At 48.3% G+C, this 20,559-nt stretch overlaps 1 protein-coding gene across 2 annotated transcripts in view; it reads right to left on the bottom strand.

Moving 5' to 3' along the window:
* TYRO3 (TYRO3 protein tyrosine kinase) overlaps positions 1 to 20,559 on the bottom strand; it is a 721,378-nt gene that overhangs the window by 508,278 nt on the left and 192,541 nt on the right. Inside the window, exon 2 of one of the 2 annotated variants that reach the window (XM_069638795.1) lies at positions 13,841 to 14,036. The exons of the other annotated variant lie outside the window; for it this stretch is intronic. Coding sequence (XP_069494896.1) covers positions 13,841 to 14,036 — 196 coding nt within the window. The remainder of the gene's footprint in view (positions 1 to 13,840; positions 14,037 to 20,559) is intronic. 2 annotated transcript variants of the gene reach the window in all.

Raw genomic sequence — 20,559 nt, 5'->3', positions numbered from 1 at the left:
GTTCCTAGCCACCTGATTGGCTGGGCCTCCCTCGAGGGGGCTAAGAGGCATTAAAAGTAACACTTAACCTCGCACAAGAAAAGGAGGAGGCTCTAGGTTTCCACTCAGTATTGGGGTGATGCATGTGAAATGTTTGTGGATTTCAATATTTTGAAGGTGATCCACGGAAGGTCCAAGACCACCTCCCCTGTGGAGGACTCTGAGCAGCCGTTTATGCTGGGTTCGTGGACTGATAAATGAGGTCAGGCATTCTAGCCAGAGACGTGAGCTATGTGGAGGCGGTACAGGATGGGAACTGCGGATACCCACTCCATCTCTAGGAACATTCACTCCTGACTTAAGTAACTGTCCCGTGGGTGAATAGAACTATGTAGTGTGGTCAACAATCCCTGCCTATGGCGGGAGGCTGAGGAGGAGGGAGAGGAGGGGGGGGGTCGGTCAGTCGGTCTCTCTTTCTCTCTCTCTCTCTCTCTCCCTCTCTCCCTCTCTTTTTTCTTCCCCTTTCCCCCCCACCCCCAGGGTTTCTGCCCAAGCCACAGTTGCTGAATCAAGTAGTGATATGAAGGGGACTACAGTTCCTTGAACCTGCATATGGGTTGTATACTATTGACCTTTTCACAATTGACCTCGGGAGAATTGACCTAATTTAGAAGGTCAATCAGGACATATATGCGGGGGGGACCCTCCTCAGCCCCCCCACCCAATCCAAAAGCCCCTGCAGCCCCCCACTCAATCCCCTTTATATTATTTATAATCCAAAACCAACCCAATACACATATAAAATAACTAAAATAATATAAAGGTCAATTATACAGAAGGTCAATTAGGGCCACTATAATTAGGTCAATTGTGCAAAAGGTCAATTGTAAAAGGTCAATTTGGGTAATACCCCTGATTACAGCACCCACACAAGCGGACCTACCAGGGTGGCTCAAGAGATTGGCAAGTCAGGTACAAGGGATACCAGTGGGATTCAACTCTGGGGAGAAGAATTCTGGACTTGAAAAGATAGATGACCACAAGGTCTTTTATAACTTCACAAGGCTGTGAGCCAGCCGAGAGGGGAGAAAGTGGAGTAAGTTGGTCAGCAAGCCCAACCAATTATTCCGCCCAAACAAAGCAAAGCTAAAAAGGGGCCAATCACCAAGCGAGAAAGAACCATGGGCCTGTGAAGAGGCCTATATAATGCCCATGGATCAGACGAGTCAAAGGGAGTGTAGTAGAAGGTTGGATTTGAGTGCTAGAAAGTGAAGATGGAGGGATCCTGGCAGGAGCAGCCGAGGAAACCTTGCACACAGAGGCTGCCAGTAGGCCAGAGACCTGCAGATGGATGTAAAGGACCTCCGGAGGTGTCTGGAGGCAAGAACCAACGCTGTGGGGCAACATCACAAAAAAGCTTCCTAGTCTGGGAGTCTATGGAGGATCCTGGTGAAGGCTGTCTGGCTGGGCTAGGTAAGTGTTCGCCTCCTCTGCCTGCAGTGGAAAGGACACAGTATCCACACACCCACACACATACACACCCCTTATATGTGCACTTGCCCCTTCTCCCTTATAAGTAAAATGGCACCATATCCTTTACAGATCAGAAGGGCACCATAAATCATAGGTGAAAAGGGCACCATATTATTGTCGAGACTTGGGGCCCTATAACCACATACCATCAATAATCGGAACAAACACTAGCCTACTTGTGGGGATTACAAATACAGAGCAAAGCACTATAGCTCTGTGAAGGGGGCTTGTGTGAAAAAAAGGCACTGGGCACTAGAGCATGTCATGAAGCCCTCTGCCTGGTGCTAGTTATCAGCAAGGTTGGGACTCAAGGGGCTCGTGCCACCCCCAAGGCAGTGGATGTTGGGTCCAGGGGCTGTATGGGGTGGCCCCCCTGATCGGCCTACCATGCTCCAGGTTGCGTGTGGGGACCATCACATGGACCCATCACAGGTCAGTCCTGGGGACCTGGAGACTTCCTTCTCCATCAGTTGGGTAGGGGAAGTCAGCTCCATGAGACCATGCAGGGCAATGACGAGGCACCCTGGCCCCAACAGAGAGCCTAAAAGGCCCCCTGAGCAGATCCAAAGTTCCAACCTGAAAAGAGACACCTTTTGCTTTACGAGTAACAACTTCTCTTCACTTGCAGTAAAGCTACAGAATCGATTTTCCTCTGAGATATCAAAGAAAAATCACTTCCCAGAGTTCGCAAGGACCGGTGACGAATCCCAGGATGTCATCAAAGCTTCCGCAGGGGGTCCCCCTTTCCATGAGGCCAGGGAGGTGAGGCCGCTACTCGATAGACCCCGTGGGGGTGGTACTCGGCGGGTGGATGTCATGGGAGAGGAAACCCCCTATGGCACCAGTGATGACTATCGCGTGAGAATGCGGTATCCACACAACACCCCCATCTCTCCTTCATCCCCACTCTCTTCCCCCCTACCCTCCTATCCCATATGTTTCTGTAGTAGGCAAGAATTGGAAAGGACTGATAATAGGGAAGAACATCATGATCCAGAACAAGAAAAGACTGAGACGAGGAAGAGGCACGGACCCGCAGGGATCACTTCAAGGAACTTACCTGTACGGTCTAGCTTTCAACTGCAGACCTTGATGGGAACGGACATAAAAACTGATAAGGGACTTTCCTGAATGTCATATGCTCCAAACAGAGTCTCACAGAGGGGTCCAACAGGAGCAGACGGAGGTGCTGAAAGGGCTGTTCTTCACTGGACCCGCTGAGAAAACCAAAGGGTTGGCTGCGGGAAGCTACAGGAACACGCGGTCTGGAGAGAAGGGAGATGCTGAAGTTGTTCTGAAGCTGTGGAGTTGCTGTAGAAAGCCAAGGACAGCCCCAGAGAGCCGGCAAAGCGGAGGAGGAAACCTGGAGGGCTGCAGCCAAGACCCTAAAGGTATTTGGGTGGCTGAGCCTATGGTTGGGGGTCCCCAGAGTGTGTGAGAAACCCTGAGAAGCATAGTGGGTGAAACTTTACTGAGATCCAGTAACAAGGGGAATAGGGTCTGCAACCCTTACATGAAAAGGACATACCAAGTAACAAGAAGGTCTAATCATCTTCGTGGCACTACTTGTAGGGAAACGACCCAGGCCTGCCACATAAGAGCAACAATAACGAAAACTGCGAGAGTGATACATATGAGGAAAGTACTTGGCAGGGGAGTAAACTAAGTCTGTATGTGAAATGAAGAAATCCTAAAGAGAATTGCGAGAATAATACAGAGGAACACAGAGTTTGGCAGGCGAGTAAACCAAGCCTTTGTTTAGGACTAGGAGACCTGATGGATAAGGAAACCAGGTCTGCCAACCTTGCTTAGGGCCCCATCCCTGCTTGGAGAAGCATCCAAGCCACTCTTCTTCATTGCAGTGCCTGGTAGGAAGAAATCAGGTCTGCCAGCCAGTGTCAGGGACGCCCCACAGATTGGAGGAGCCAACAAGCCACTCTTCTTTGTCACAGTACTTAGTAGGAGGAATACAGGTCTGCCAACCAGGGTCATAGACCGACTACAGTTTGGAGACACGTCCACATTCCTCTTCTATGTCACAGTGCCTGGTGGAAAAAGAACCAGCTCTGCCAGTCAGGGGCCAGTTCTACCAATCAGGGTCAGGGACCCCAGAGACAGAGGTAGCCTAAGAAGGGTGAATTGTTGAACTGTGTAACAAGCCTAAGGAAGGTTGCGGAACAGAGACCTCCCCAGCAGAACTGTACCAGAAGCCTGAGGAAGGTTGGGGAAGGGAGACATTCCCCCACCCCCACCACCCCAACACTTGAGGAACTGATAAAACCCAGAGTGTAAAGCCAAACAGACAGGTCACAAAAACTCCTGGTTCATCCCCAACCTACAGGCCCTGTGGTCCAAATAATGTACCACTGAAGCCGAATGGCACAGATCCCCCACCCTCTCCAACAAAACCTGCTTCAACAACATTTCCAAAGAATTCAAAAAAGCCATCCACATGCCCAAAGCCACCTCCTACACTTATGGAATCTCCAAAGCCAAATCCCAGCCCTACAGACTCTTCAGCATCTTGCACGAATTGGAAACTCCTACCTCCCTCCCAGCTAATTTCTATAAAGACAACACGCTGTGGCAACAAATCCAGGACACCCTCATGAACAGGATAACATTCTCCAAAAAGAATTCATCCACTCCAAATCTCAGGCCCTAAGGCTTGCTGCGTAAACCCCCCTCCTATTCCTTCCAGCTTCCACCCACTGACCGAAGCTAAAATCTCCAAGATCATCTCTAACCTCAAACCCTCCCGCTGCCACAGAGACACATGTCCTGCCCCCCTCATTGTGGACTGCTCCAAAGTATTCACTCCAATAATTACTGCTATCATCAACATTTCCTTTGCCTCCGTCTCAGTCCAAGTCCTGACTAACCTCAAAGAGGCCAGGACCTCACCTCTTCTCAAAAAGCATCCCTTGATCCCACCATCCCCACTAACTAATGCCCCATTACCACATTCCCATTTCTATTAAAAATCCTGGACGTGCCGCATACCTCCAGATTCAAGCCCACCTCAAGAAACAATATATCTTAAGTCCCGGCCACTCTGGCTTCTGCCCAGGTCATGGCACAGACTACGCTCTGCTAGATCTGAAAAACTAATTGGATGACATTTATTACTAACAACCGGCCCTTTTACTACTACTCCATCTGCCGCCTTTGATCTCGTCAACCACCAAACCCTCTGCGGCCACCCAACCGCTGCAACACATTTTTCCCCCGATGCAATGAGATGGCTTGCCTCATTTCTCGCAGACAGAACGGATTGCGTCTTCACTGGAAATTATATTGACAACCCTGCTCCTGTATCCTGTGATGGGCCACAAGGTTCCTGCGTTTTCCCTACTGTCTAATACCTCCATAACAAGGTGTCGTGGTGGAAAGTACCAGTGGTAAAGCCTTCATGGAAGGAGTAAAGAGACTTCACCATCCAATTTCAAACCCACCACCAGGATGGGACCTTAATGTGGTGCTGATACATTACTCACCGTAATCGTATTTCTGATGCTTGTATCTGCTTAGATTCACATGCTGTGCATAGGCCGACATCTAGTGGAAGCTGCGGAGCATTACAGTTTGTTTTTCGAAAGTCGAAAATGGGTGTCGACACAGGGCTTGCCATTAATACTATCCTTAGTGTGACGTCCACTGTACCCATGTCCCCTCACGCGTCTAGGACCCTCAGATTGTGTTTTTTCTGACATGAGGAGTAGCGCGAGTACAGATAATCCAAGCAGATAGATGGATAAAGACTACAAGCATCCATGCGCCTTCTCTCAGAGGGGAGGAAGGGTGGGTCACATGTGAATCTAAGCAGATACAAGCATCAGAAATATGATTACAGTGAGTAATGTCTCCCTTCTGAGGCTTGTGGAATCTGCTTAGATCACATACTGTGCATAGATTAGCGAGCAGTGTTAGAAGAAGGAGGTGGGATGTGAGAAGGGTCATGAGCAAATAAATGTCTTAGAACCGCTTGTCCCACTTGAGTATCTGTCCTGGAATGGGTGTCAATGCAGTAGTGCGGAGTAAAAGTGTGAATAGAGCCCCAAGTAGCTGCTTTGCAAATGGTGTCAAGGGGTACATTTGCAATGAAAGCCAGAGTGGCCCCAATGCCTCTTGTAGAGTGGGCTCTTGGCGCGAAAGGCAACGTTTTTTCAGAAAGGGAGTAACACAGCTGGATACAGTTAACAATCCACTTAGATATGGCACCTTCAGAGACGTGATCTCCCTCTTTGCCTGTAGCTACGGAGACAAACAGTTGGTCTGTTTTCCTTAGCGGTCTGGTCTTGTTTACAAAGTATAGGACCGCCCTTCGCACATCTAGGGTGTGTAGTTTCACCTCAGCCAAGCTTTGTGGGTCTTGGAAGAAAGCCAGAAGCTTGATGGACTGGTTCACGTGGAATTTAGAAATAAACTTGGGTGAGAACCTAGGGTGTGCATGTAAAACCAGTTTATCTTTATGAACCGTAAATAAAGGATCCTGCACTGACAGAGCCTGAATTTCACTGACCCTTCTTATAGATGTAATTGCTACTAAGAAAGCCGTTTTATAAGTCAGGTGTTTGAGACAGCTTTTATGCATGGGCTCGAATGGGGGGCCCATGAGTTTTGATAGCACCACATTAATGTCCCATCCTGGTGGTGGGTTTGAAATTGGAGGGTGAAGTCTCTTTACTCCTTCCATGAAGGCTTTAACCACTGGTACTTTCCACCACAACACCTTGTTATGGGAGGTGGCGTATGCTGACAGAGCTGCCAGGTGTACCTTCAGTGAATTAAAAACCAACCCTGTGTCCAGCAGGTGGAGCATATATGTGACAATTGTGGAAGGAGTGCAATCAACTGGGTTGATTTGCTTATTCTGGAACCAGATAATGAATCTTTTCCATTTGTCAAAGTAGCAGTGCCTCGTGTTTGGCTTCCTAGATTCCCTTAGGATGTCGATACAGCTCTGCGGTAAATTGAGATGTCCAAACTCTATGACCTCAGGAGCCATGCTGCCAGGTTCATTGCGTTGGGTTGAGGATGCACCTTCTGACCTTGGTGCTGGGACAGCAAGTTGCGCAAACCGGGAGTTTGATGGGTTTGCATACCGCTAGTCTGCGTAAGTGCGGGAACCACGGTTGTCTCGCCCACATGGGAGCAACTAGGACAAGTGTCATCGATTCTCTGTTCATCTTGTTGACCACCTTCCTGATGAGGTGTTGTTGGAAAAGCGTACGCAAACATCCCTGACCAGTTCATCTACAGGGCGTTCCCCAGGGAGTCCGGTTCGGCGAGCCTGGATGCGAATGCTGGGCATTGTCTGTTTTCGCTAGTGTCGAATAGGTCTATAGTGGGGAAACCCCACTGAGAGAAGAGATTTTCTACGATTTCTCTGTGTAGACACCATTCGTGTTCCTCTGGGAGGGGGGTCTCTGCTCAAAGCGTCCACCAGAGAATTGAGACCCCCTGGAACATTTTGAGATGACAGGAATATGTTCCGTCTGAGTGCCCATATCCAAATTTTCTGTGCAAGATTGGACAGATTTGGCGAACGAGTCCCTCCTTGTTTGTTCAGGTAAAACATGGCTGTTGTGCTGTCTGTCCGGATCTGCACTGACAGATTCAACAGGTAGGGCTCGAACGCTTGAAGCGCTCTGAATACTGCCAGAAGCTCTAACAGATTGATATGATTCTTGGCTACTGAGCGAGACCAGAGACCCTGAGCTATGTGGTGGAGATGGTGTGCTCCCCACCCTGACAGGCATGCGTCCATCGTGACTACAGCCTGTATCTCGGGTTCGTAAAAAGGGTTTCCCCTTGGACAGATTTTCTCTTGTCCACCTGTGAAGGCTTCGTACAAGTGTTGGCGAAACGACCACTAGATCGTCCCACTGACCACTTGCCTGAGACCACTGTTTCGCCAACCATTCCTGCATGGGACGCATGCGCAGGCACGCATGGGGGACCAGGTAAATACATGACGCCATCATGCCCAGCAAACGCATAGCTTTGCGTACCGTTATCTGGCGACCGGCCTGATATTGCAGAATTTGCAGCAGTATATTCCAAATTCTTTCCTCTGATGAAAAGGCCAACCCCTCTTGTGTGTTTAGGACAGCTCCTAGGAACTGTTTGGAGGTGCTTGGCACCAGACTTGACTTTTTCTCGTTTATGGAGAAACCTAATTCGAAGAGGAGGTTGATCGTTCTTTGAATGTTTGTTCTGCAAATTACTGGGGTCTCTGCCGTGATGAGCCAGTCGTCCAGGTAAGGGTACACTGGGATTGCCTCCCTGTGTAGGTGTGCCGCCGCCACCGCCAGTACCTTGGTGAATACCCTTGGAGCCGAGGCTATCCCGAAGGGCAGTACCTTGAACTGGTAGTGCTGACTGTCCACCTTGAAGCGCAAGTATCTTCTGTGCCTTGGGAACATGGAAATATGAAAATAGGCATCTTTCATGTCCAATGTTGCCATGTAATCCCCCTTTTTTAGGAGGGGGATTACCTCTTGGAGAGTAGTCATGCAAAATTTTTGGGGCTTGACATACTTGTTTGCAGGCCGTAAGTCCAATACTGGGCGCATTGTCAAATCTTTTTTGGCACAAAGAAGCAAGTTGAATAAATACCCTTGTTTACCTGGGGTCCCAGGACGAGTTCTATCGCGTCGTTTGCTGGAAGATTGGCGATTTCTTTGAGGAGGATCTACTGGTGGTCTAATGAGTGTACTTTTTGTCTTGGAGGGTGGTTTCGGGGACGCTCTAACAGTTCTATGCAGTATCCTGCGGACACTGTGGACAGCACCCATCTGTCTGATGTGATCCCTTCCCAAGCTTGGGTGAAGTTCGAAATGCGTCCCCCTACTGGGGATGCGTGAGAAGGGACCCTGAATGGAACGTCACTGTTTTGGGGGAGGTGTGCCGCCGCCTCTACTGGGGCTGCCTCTACCCCTACCACGACCTCTCTTGTTACCCCTGCCATAACCCTGGGTAGACTGCTGGTTGTTGTTGTTCCATGGTGTACCCTGCCCCTGGGAATAATTGGAGCCTCTCTGGGAATTTTGGCCGTGTGGGCGACGAAAATTGGCATTCCCCTTTGATTCGGGGGTTTGTTGGTTAATTGGCCTAGTGATTTAAGAGTCTCGTACTCATCCTTGGCATTTTTTAGCGCGTCCTCTACCGCCTTGCCAAACAGTAGATCGGGATTCACCGGTTTGTCTAGTAAAGATGCTTGGGTCTCGGGTTTGAACTCCGATTGCCTTAACCAAGCATGTCTTTTGATAACAGTGCTCTCTGCTATCAATCTGCTGGCGTTGTCCGTGGCATCAAAGGTTGCTTTTAAGATGCAACCGGACACGGCTCTTCCCTCCGACACAATCCTTGCCAACTGGCTTTTTAAGGGTTCTCGGGCGGAGTCGATGAGTGCTGCGACCTCTTCCCACTGGTGGCAGTTGTAACTCGCCAGTAGGGTGGTGGAGTTGTCAATCCTTGCCTGGTAGGCGGAAATGGAGGCTACTTTCCTACCCAAACCATAAATCTTTTTGCTCTCCTTATAGGGAGGAGCTTCAGAAGATCATATGGGGGTTCCCGCCCTTTTTCGGGTGTTTGTCACTACCAGGGAGTCCTATTTCAGATGCCCCCTTATGTACAGTGGGTCTGATTGGGCTGCCCTGAATAGTTTCTCGATCCTGGGGTTTACCGCCCTGGTGAGGTTAGGATTTACAAGGGAAGGGTCTATTCTCCTCTGTATAGATTTGAGGATAGGGATGGCCTGGGCAACAGGTCTCCTTTCTCCCACTAATTCCTCGGCAAAGTCCCTCTCTTCCTGTGCTCCCTGGGTGTCAATGTGGAAGTGTACTGCCGCCCTGGACAGAACTTCATTCAGGAGAGGTTGGTTATCGACAGGGGAGTCGGTAACCGGGGGTTCTTTGTCTACTGGGCAGTCTACCCTGTAAGTTTCTGGGTTGACCTCGTCCTCCTCTTGGTCCTCGTCATCCCCATAGTAGCACGTCCCAGTTTGGTCTCCCAACAGGCCCAAATCTGGATCCTCAATAAAAGGTGGATCCTCATTATATTGAGAGTAGGGCTGTATACAGAAAGGGTCCGAAGACTGTTGGTGTTTCAACCCAGGACTTCTTAATGGGGGGTATCGGGTCCCTAGAGCCTGAGGGTGATGCCCCGTCAGGGGTATATGAGAGGAAGTGCTCAGGATTCTTGGCATAGAAGTCTGCTAATGAAGACATCCTAGACATAACTCTGTCTATGTCGTCACTAGACCATTCCTTGGAGCTGGGAATGACTCTTTCCTGGGAGAGTTTCCCTGTTCTATCCTGACTGGACCTATGGGTTTGTGCAGGGGTCTTTAAAATGACAGAAGACTGAGACTTGTCTGTCTGTTTCTGTGGAGTAGAAGACTGTGACCTGTCTGACTGCTTCTGGGGTTGTGGAAGAAGGTAGAGAATGCTTCTTTTGTTGTCCCCCCCCCCGGGGTGGAAGAGTGTTTTCCCTGTCTTTTCGCCCCTTCTGAGCTTTTCAACATCTGGCGTTGAGGTTCGGGGGTAGTGTCCCTATCTCTCGAGTGCTCTTGATACCACCATGATCAACAAAGTCTATGACACCCTCCAAACCTGGATGGCCTCCCAGCAACTCTGCCTCACTCAACGATAAGACTGAGATCCTCAACATGGGCTCGCAATCACGTCTCTCCAAGCTGGACTCTGCCTTCCACACCTTTGCAATCGATGCCTTCGCTATCCCAGTCAAGACACTGGGCGTCTACCTTGATGCCACTCTAAACATGACCCGACAGATCAACATAATTGCCTCATCAGCAGCCCACACCACAAAACGTATATACGCCAGCAAACCATTCCTGTCCACACAAAACCACCACACGATTGCCGGAACAACCATCTGCTCTCGGCTGGATTATTATAACTCCCTCTTCACCGGCACGTAAGAACGTAACCTCAACAAACTATCTAAAACAATGCAACCCGTGCTGCTTTGGACCTATCCAAACATCACCACGTCACAGCATCGAGAAGAAAAGCACACTGGCTCCCTATACGAAAAAACACAGCAATTTCAAAATTCTCACCATCACCCACAGTTCCCTCACAAACACAGCACCCTCCTGCCTATTCCAAAGACTAGGTCTACCTCCAGCAGGCCTGTATGATCCATCTACAGCCATCGCCTGGCCATACAAAACTTCAAGCGCACCAGAGCAGGTGGCTCCAGCTTCCCCGTTACTGCCACCCTTCTCTGGAACTCCCTATTTTTAAATGTGCGGGGGACACCCCCACTCCCACAAATTACCCTCCCCCCCCTAAAAATATTGCCTATGGCGAGACAGACGACCATATGTATGGCGATATATTTGGTGGGGATAATATGTAGGGATACGGCTTAAACTTGGGGTGTAAGGGACAGAGCTAGGATTCCGACATTGGACTTTTGGAGGTTCTGACACTGACACTATTATTTTTGGTTGAGGCAGGGAAACCCCTCTTAGAGTTAAAGCAATATGGGGTTTTCTTTGCTTTTAGCACTTTGAATAAAGGTTTAGGTCAACCACCATGCCCCCCCTGTGTAAGAGTCTTACTTCTGCACTCCTAGAGTACCCTGTTGCCAGTTGGGCACTTCCTGAATGATGAGAATGGGCCCGGGAAGCAAAATTAGAAAATAATTGTTCCCTGGTTAAAGAACATTTCATGGTGTAGATACAATGTTTCAAGTTCAGTGTGTGCACGCTATGCACATAGAAATTAAGAGTTCACCAAGCACACCCAATGCCTTTTTACAGCCTCCAATTCAGACTTTGGTAATACATGAAACCACATCTCTGCATAGGTTGGTGCAGTATCTAACAGAACAGCACTAGGGAGCCACAACAAATATGGTGGATAGGCTAGCTATAGTTTTGGTGCATCCTCTTCAGTCCTAAGCAATCCACGGTGCACCCAAGGACCACAAAGGATCACAGCCTTTTCCTAATTACAAGCAACAGGTGCAAACCTTCAGTGGAACTCCCACCAATGGGCAGTGGGGCGGGGAAGGTCCACAGTATAAAAGCACCAAGCTCCAGTTGCTTGGTGCAGGCAGCATGAGGCTGGTGTTTTCAGAAGGGTGGAGAGCGGTGGATGAAGCAGAGGCTAGAGAAGTGGAGGAGAGTGGAGAGGTGGCAGGAGTAGAAAGCAGGAGGTCATGACAGCTAGGAGGGTCAATTTGGTTGTGCTAACAGAGGATGAGAGACTAGAAGAGGGGGTGGTGAAAGGTTAGAAGGAGAAAGTGGTCACACAATATGGTTGTGCTAACAGAGGATGAGAGACTAGAAGAGGAGGTGGTGAAAGGTTAGAAAGAGAAAGTGGTCACAGCAGTGCACAAGTGTGGATAGTAAGGGGTGGCGACATGAGAAGGCAAATGGATGCAGGAGAAGGTGAGAACATTGCGATACAAGAGTGGAAGTCAAGAGGAGGTCGCAGGAACCAGGGTGCAGGAGGAGATGGTGACACCCAAATGGAATGAGGGGTTGATAAGAAGTCAGAGGTGATACAGAGGAAGTAACATCAGGGGGAGAAAGGGATAGGGAAGAGATGTGGGAAAGAACCCCTACAAGGTGGTGGTGGGTAGAGAAGGAGGCTGTTCGACTTCAGGGAGAGAAGGAGATACCTGGAGGAGAGAAAGCCCAGAGGAGCAGTAGGGTTATAGTAGTAGTAACAGGGGGGCTGAGACACAAGAGCAGACCAGGTGGTAACACCCTGACAGGTGGGGGGAGAGAGCATCAGGTGGCAAGGGAAGAAATGAGGTGGAGAGGGAAAACTAACACTTAGGCCGCTGCCGACACAGTAAGGCATCGATGGGCACCTTCGACAGAGCAAGATGGCCTGATGTGGAGTGAGAACGGGCCATGAAAAGTATTGTGAAACCAGAGAGGTTAGGGGAAAAGGAATCAGGAGCGAACCCAGACAAGCCCAGACATAGCCCCACGCCCCACCAGTCCTACCTTCTGTATAGGTCTACTGACTTATGATACATTACACAAGTGTGAGATGTAGGGTTTGGGACCTTGGAAGGCCGGCATAGAGTTTGGATTGAGAAGAAGAATTTGGCTCATCCTAAAGCCGACAATGCCAAGGAAGTGTGAGGCCACGTCTCTAAGGATATATGAGCCGAGACACCCGCTTCAAGGGTTCACATGGCCTAGGAACCTGCAAACAGTGGCAACACTGTACATGGCGAGGGTCTCTAAGGGGAAAAGGGACCGGATCCCATTCATAGAGAAACATCATGACTTTCTTTTGATTGGAAAGATCACCTTTTCATTTGGGTTGGCCATCCTTGTGACATATCCCTTAATAGAAAATACTGAACTACCTCTTATGGTCTGGAGTTCTTCTTGGTCCCAGGTTGAACTCTAAACAATCCCTGCGACTGGGATTGTGAGCCAAGGAGCAGCTGTGCGCCACCTCTCAAAGGATGTGTTGTGAACGTGGGGAGGCGGTGGTCCGTATCCCCAAGATAGGGAATACCTGGACACTAATTTCAACCACCCTGACGCTGCGGACTTTGAGCAATCCAAAGAAGGGTAGATGGACCCCCATTGGCCTTTATCTCAATCGCCGCTCACTAGCCACACATGTTAAGCTCAATTTGTCATGTCACCCGCTTTGTCGCTGTGCCACAATAGGCAGCATCGCCACTTGTGCCCTGAAGTATCATGTACACCTGTGGCACAGGCAATGGACGATTTTGCCAAAGCATATTTGCTCGAAGTAGATTTCATTACGTTTTTTTGACCCGATTTTGTCGCACATATATGTGGGGGTTGAGTTTAGGTTTATGTTTATTTTATTTATTAATATGAGGGTGGGTGGTTATTGGAAGGGGGGGGGCTGCAGCCAGTCCTCCTGCATACATTTGGGGCAAAATCACACGCAAAATAAGAATTCCCTCAGCAGATCCAAGATGAACCTGCCTCTGCACTCTTCCGTAAGAAAGTAAAAACCTCATTGTTCAACAAATACCTGTAAATAATTTGGACTGCCCTTCCTACTCCGAACCTGACTCATGATACATGATGTAATGCAACTACCATATCCTGTATGACTCGCTTCCTATGTTGTAATGTAATTACCATACTGTTTCCATTGAGTCCTAATTTTGTACCATTAGCGCTGTGATACCTCCGAGTCTGGATGCTACCAACAAATACAATAAATAAATAATATATTTTTTTTAAATCAAACAGAGAAAATAATCTCGACAAATCACCTAGAACCGTGGCACCTTCTAAAACACCAAATCGATGGAGAAACGCAGTGGTTGATGGTACCTGAGGAAGCTGATCCAGTGGTCTTCGTCTACCGGGATGTACATCTGATCCGTGCTCTGCACGGCTTCGCCATCCTTCATCCACTGGATCTCGGGGTCCTCCATACCTTCCAGGCTGCAGTTCAGCTTCAGCCCCTGCCCCTGCGACACCGTCATGTTGAATGAATTTCCCGTGAACTGCATACCTACAAATCCCCCTTCCCCACACAATAGAAAAAGACAACAGAAAATCAATTAGAGTCTGCCCCTCCACTCTGGAGTAGCCTAAGCATTCTTCAATACCACTAACCACGTTTAGCCTGCACCACAGATGCATATAGACTATATTCTTAAGGAATAAAGACATGTTTTAATCAGGATTCACAATTTTTTAATTTAATTACAGCGCTAAATGTCTAAAGTCTCAGGAGTTATTGGCCCAAAAGGTCACCCTCAGAATTCAGACTACCGACATTTTTTTTCGGACCCCCTTACACTACATATATATGTGGGGGGGGTATGGGATAGAATAATAGTATGAGGGGTTGCGGGGGGTCTCCGTGTATGTGGTGTAAAGGGGGTTTAAAAAAAAAAGTTTGCCATTTTCGACGTCGGAATTCTGGGGGTCACAGTCATCACATAGATCCTCTCAGGATGGATCGGTGGGTCTGCGGGATCCAAATTGAACGCTCCCTGCAAGGTGTTTGCTGTCCCACCTGCTGATCCAATTCCTTATTGACCCTCTTCACCCCCAACACCATTGCAACATTATGTAACCCGGAAACCAGGAGACAAAATGGCATCCTGAAGCCTACTGTGGCAAATGGATACTTGAATATGGACTCAGATGTGGGGCCACCTCCTCTTACAGTTCCCCAAAACAAAACAGTTGCTTATCTCATTATCGAATCCTACCAAAGAATAAACACTCTGCTCCACCGTCCCCTCCCCCTCTCCCCCAAAACTACAGACCCCTCTATGAACATCTTTGATCAACAAATTTAGAAAATGGGATCTGGCCAACACAAGTAACACACTCACAGGCATATAGGTCAGTTCACGACAAAGCCTCACTTGAACACACGCCTTACCCCAGCCCCCACCGGCCTCCGCGAGCTGTGGCACTGTACATAACATGGTATTCCATACAACCCACCACCTGCTCTCCGAGAGGGATTACAGGACACTTCGTAAACTCTTTCCGTAGCTAAGGCACCTTCCGTTAAGCCCCAGAGAATGGAAGCTCACTCCTCTGCCCCACCCCGAAGGCTCGGACACCCTACAGGGTAATAGCGCAATGCCTGAACCAAAAACGCAAAATGCTGTCCGGCAGGTTTTTTGGTCACACGCCGGCCACTTTTTTGGCCAATATGTGCCAGTTTGATGAGTTACTTCACTATGCTACTAGTAGTTTTGACCAGTATTACTGAATAAATATTCTTTAAAAATGTGCATTATATTTTATCCCAAAAAAACCTCACCCTTGGGTACTATTCAAACAGTCTGTCACAAAAGAAATGAATTGCCATTTGCAACTGTGGGCCACTTTTTCATCGGTGCCCGAGACAATTGTATGCCCCAGTGCTTTGCGAGATCCCATTTAAGTTGGAGAGCGTTGTAAATGAAGCACACCAGTCACACCAACAGCACCCTCAATATTAAGCACAGGCTTGTGATCAAGGACACCACCAGGGCTTTAAGTGGGCGGGAGTTAGCTGGGGCTGAGCCCCAGCAATCTCCCAATACCTCATTCAAGCCGGGGGTCTGCCGGGCCTCACACTACCCGCGAGAGCCCCGACGACCACTTTTTTGTTTTCCATGCACAGGATTCGAACCTGCACACTGCCGGTGACTAGCCAGTGTCACTGTAGGTGGTGGATTTAGTTTGTTTCATTCATAGACTGCAGTATGTTATATGAAACAAAAGACGTTGTTCACCTATGAATTAGCACAGTGCGCTGCAACACTGGTTTGTCAAAAAAGCTTTTTTTTTTTTTACTGTCCCTTGCCTTGCAGTGGATTCGAACCCGAGCCCTGCTGATAACCAAGCTTGTGTCACATCGCAATGTACTATTTGGTAGGTGTTGCATTCCAATGGTGTCATTCAAAGGACTGCTTCAAAAAGTTTATTGACTTGAACACAATAAATTGAGTACCAATGAAACAGCACAGTGCAATTTGACACTGGCTTGTCACTGGCAGGGCTCAGGTGAATCTCCACCGCGCGACACTGAAAAAAAAGTAACCCAACAACTTTTCTTTGTTATTTTCCTGCGCTGGAAACACTTCAGGACAGGACATAATTTAAGCCACACGTTCATTGAAGCCCCCCCCCCCTCGATTTCTCACCGCACTTAAAGCACTGAGTACCATTCACGCAGATCCAGAAAACCATGAATCGAAATATCGCCCTAAAACTGGCTCTTACCCAGAATTCCTCTTCCCGTTTCCCATCATGCATCACACTATGCTACCAAAAATTGTGGTTTTACGTGGCCTCCGAGCCTAGCGCCTGTTGGAATGAGGGTGTTGCCCTCGATGAGCTCTAACGATACTGAAACGATTGCCCCTCTTATTCCTTCATATGCAGTTTAGTTTAAAATGTCACACGCTTTTTTGATTGTGCATTTGCAAATTTGTTCAAAGATTCTTCATTTGTCTTTCTGAGCATAACTTACACACCCACACCTACTAACGTGTTAACACATCTAACCTCAACATGACCTGTTTTTATGTTTTATACAGCGCCCTGAAGCACATTTGTTTGCGTAATGCGCGCTTTGTACGAATCAACCTAAGCACCACGCATGTTGCCTTGTGAGCACTGCACAGCACTAGCTAGGCTACGACTGAGAGGCCACGGATAAACAACAGGATTCAGGGCGCGACTTTAACTTATTGGGGCCGGGTGGCCCCTTGGGAAGTGGGAACTGGCGAGCCCTAGATCAGGTGTCCCGTTGATGGGTCACGAGATACCAGTTTTCTGTTCAACGCCTGCTTCAACAGTGCCGATTTCTGACGTTTCTTGCAAGGACAGAAGGTTTTTGTTCCGTTCTGGAGACGGAGTAAAGACATCAAAGAGCAGGGGTCTGCAGTCTGGAAAACTCTACATGATTTGGACTACACCTCCCATGAGCCCTACCCGGCATCGTCGATAGTGAGGGATCATGGGAGTTGTAATCCAAAGCATCTGGAAAGCTACAGATTACAGACCTCCACCAACACCCCCCACCCTAGATCGTTTGTCCAAAACTAGAGGCACCTGCGCCCAGTGGAGTAACTTTGCAGAAAAAGCAATGTTGGGCCCGGGTGGGAGTATCGGCGGGGGGTGGGGGGGCATTACGTCTAAATGAAAGGGGCCCCTGCCAAATGAGTGGGACAAAATGGTGTGCCACAAAAGTTGGGGCAGAGGGCGAACGTCATTTTGGACTCCAACTTAAGGGACCCTGAAGGAGTGGTTCAGAGCCAGCTGTATTGGAGCGGGGTTCTTCAGCAAAGCTGCACCGTGATTGGCTGATGTCACATTTGTTGTAGCCAGTCCGTGTGGTTTACTGGTAGGCACATGTAGATTGCATTGCAGTCATGCAGGCACTGGTCACACACAGAAAGGTAAACAGTGGTTGGCTTGATGGCCCTTCAGCCATGTGTCGGTTTACAGGGAAACGGTTACTTGTTACTTAAGTTCAAAGCTAGGGCTTTCTGAGTGGGTACAGTGATGTGCCCAGGGTGATGGACATGGACTGCTACTATGAGCCCACCACACCTCCTTTGCTTTACTTTGGATATTTTATTTTTAGTTATTTCAGGCCCACCTCAAAAGGTATCCCGCCAGGTCGATGTGTGAGATTTAAAAAACAGGGTGTGGGTTTTTGTTTGACCCGTCTGCATGCTGGCGACCAATGTCCACACTCGGGGTAGCTGAATAGCCTTCAGGGCGTTGTTTAAGAATCTATTTTTAGAAACTGTTATATTTGGATAGATGCTGGAGAAGCTCATGGGAGCCCGCCTGGGCACCCGGTGGCAGGCAGGACGGCGGGGCCATCTCTGGTGAGCCTCTTCTTCACACTCATGGTCTCACGCCTGCTTTCTCAATATCATAGGAGTCTCCCGCCATTATCCTCCATGCTCCTAATCGGGGTGGGGGGCATATGGATTTCCCCCAGCTATTCTACACCCCACCCTGCGCCTATTTGCAATGAGGAAGACGCCAGAAAGGTATTTCGGGCTAATTTTTCTCCCAGCGTTCACTGTCCCCATTGCTCTACTTAGCTTCTCTGGTCTTTTCTTTCCCTTTTTCCGAACGAGTCATACTTTCCTTCTCTCCAATCGCCCGCCCTTCTTTTAAACGAGGGTCATCTCATCTCCATTCTTCCTTTGTACGCGTCGCCACAGCCAATCATCATTTGGTGTGGGTGGCTTTGGTGCCACTTTGTTTTTTTGAGTTGTGTTTCTTGGCCTCATCATTTTAAACCTAATCTCCCGAATCAGTGCTTGAGTCCTTCTCTCCTAGACCCTTATCTTAAGGTGAAACGAGTGATGCTATGTCTCCTAAATGCACTACTTGTGCTGCCACTAGGTGAAGAAGAGTATGGCTATATCTGAACCTCAAAATGAAGCATTCTTGAAAATATCTGTAAATGTCCCATTTTCTTTGCACAACAGACCGGACAAGCACAACATGAATTATTTTGATCTCAATATCCTATACGAGCAAGCCATTTAAATTTTGCTTTGTACATTTGTAATGCTCAACCACAGAATCGATCAATAATGGTCAATATCGTAGTAAATGTGAATTTTTCCCATCCCAACTCCACATTAGTTCTCTTGCATTTGAATTGCAATTAACTACACCTTTATGTCAATTTCATTTCTTTTTAAAATAGATTTGCTCATACTTATTCGAATAGGCCCTGGTGAAGCCCTGTCTTGGAGCGAAACAAGTGTTGCCCAAGGACGGGTTCCTTTCTGTTTAGACTCTACATAGTTTGCAACTCACTCAAATATACAAAACTTAATTCCTAATAAAAACGTGTAACTATTGGATAGTTTTTGAATGCGTTTTGTTTTAGATTCATGAATTGAAATTATGTTTCAATAATTAAGAAACCGTACTTTAGATCATGATTAAGGGTAAAAGCACTGAAGATCACAGAAACCTCCTGTTCATTTAAGTCCTTCCTCAGCCTACTGTGTTCCTTTACATCCACCCCCTGCCTTCGGACCTTGCTCTGGATTGAGCGTCCGCCAGCTGCAGGGAGGCAGGCCATCCCCGAGACCAGGACCATCAACATGGAACTGCCATGGCTGGAAAGGCCCAGCACCCAAGAACGTCTCAAAGTACATTTGGAACCTGTTCTGGTTTAGAAAATGAATACATGTCCATAACGAAGTCACAAGAGGCCAAGCAAAGTAAACCTTCAACAGGCGGGTGGCCGTCTGTCTGGGCACAACCACTGCAATGGCCCATCAGAAGCTGCTTCAATCAGAATAGTTTTGCTGCAAACAGGTGACAGGCTAACTGTGCACAACCAATTCCCTGCTCTATCTGAAGATCCTTAAATGTAAATACCAACATCGCTGTATGCAAGTGACTGGCTTACCATGGACAACCCGTGCCCTGCTCTATCTGAAGATCCTTATATGTAAATAGCAACGTGTTCTATGCAAGTGACTGGCTAACCGTGAACAACCTGTGCCCTGCTCTGTCTGAAGATCCTTATATGTAAATAACAACGTGTTCTATGCAAGTGACTGGCTAACCGTGAACAACCTGTGCCATGCTCTATCTGAAGATCCTTATATGTAAATAGCAACATGTTCTATGCAAGTGACTGGCTAACTGTGCACAACCTGTGCCCTGCTCTGAAGATCCAGAATTGTAGATAGCAACATGTATGCAAGTGACTGGCTAACCGTGGACAACCTGTACCCTGCTCTATCTGAAGATCTGTAAAAATAAATACCAACCTCGCTGTGTCCAAGTGACTTGCTAACTGTACCCTACTCTAGCTGAAGATCTTTAAATGGAAATGGCAACATTGCTGTATGCAAGTGACTGACTAACTGCACAATCAGTGAAGTGCTCTGTTAGAATCTTCTTGAATGTCAAAGAAATAGGGCAAAGCAGTGACTGCTTATTTGTGCGCCATCACTGCAATGCCCTACCCAACGCGTTGTCAATAGCAAGTACCAGTCTGCACCAGTACACCAGTGTGAGAGGACGTGCCTCTGTGCTTCTCTGCTTTCTCTGTTTGGACTGCTGCTGCTTTAAGAAAAAGAAGCTCCACTGCCTACAAAAACCTACCTACAGCGCGGAGCGCGCGCGGAGTACCGTGCAGAGTACCAGTCTGCACCAGTACACCAGTGTGAGAGGACATGCCTCTGTGCTTCTCTGCTTTCTCTGTTTGGACTGCTGCTGCTTTAAGAAAAAGAAGCTCCACTGCCTACAAAAACCTACCTACAGCGCGGAGCGCGCGTGGAGTACCGTGCAGAGTACCAGTCTGCACCAGTACACCAGTGTGAGAGGACGTGCCTCTGTGCTTCTCTGCTTTCTCTGTTTGGACTGCTGCTGCTTTAAGAAAAAGAAGCTCCACTGCCTACAAAAACCTACCTACAGCGCGGAGCGCGCGCAGAGTACCGTGCAGAGTACCAGTCTGCACCAGTACACCAGTGTGAGAGGACGTGCCTCTGTGCTTCTCTGCTTTCTCTGTTTGGACTGCTGCTGCTTTAAGAAAAAGA

This window comes from Ambystoma mexicanum, chromosome 14 (assembly GCF_040938575.1).
Source record: "Ambystoma mexicanum isolate Mex_15411 chromosome 14, UKY_AmexF1_1, whole genome shotgun sequence".
In the NCBI taxonomy this organism is placed as follows: domain Eukaryota; kingdom Metazoa; phylum Chordata; class Amphibia; order Caudata; family Ambystomatidae; genus Ambystoma; species Ambystoma mexicanum.
The sequence above is the reverse complement of the archived record's forward strand: the minus strand, read 5'-3'. Positions and strand labels throughout refer to the sequence as shown.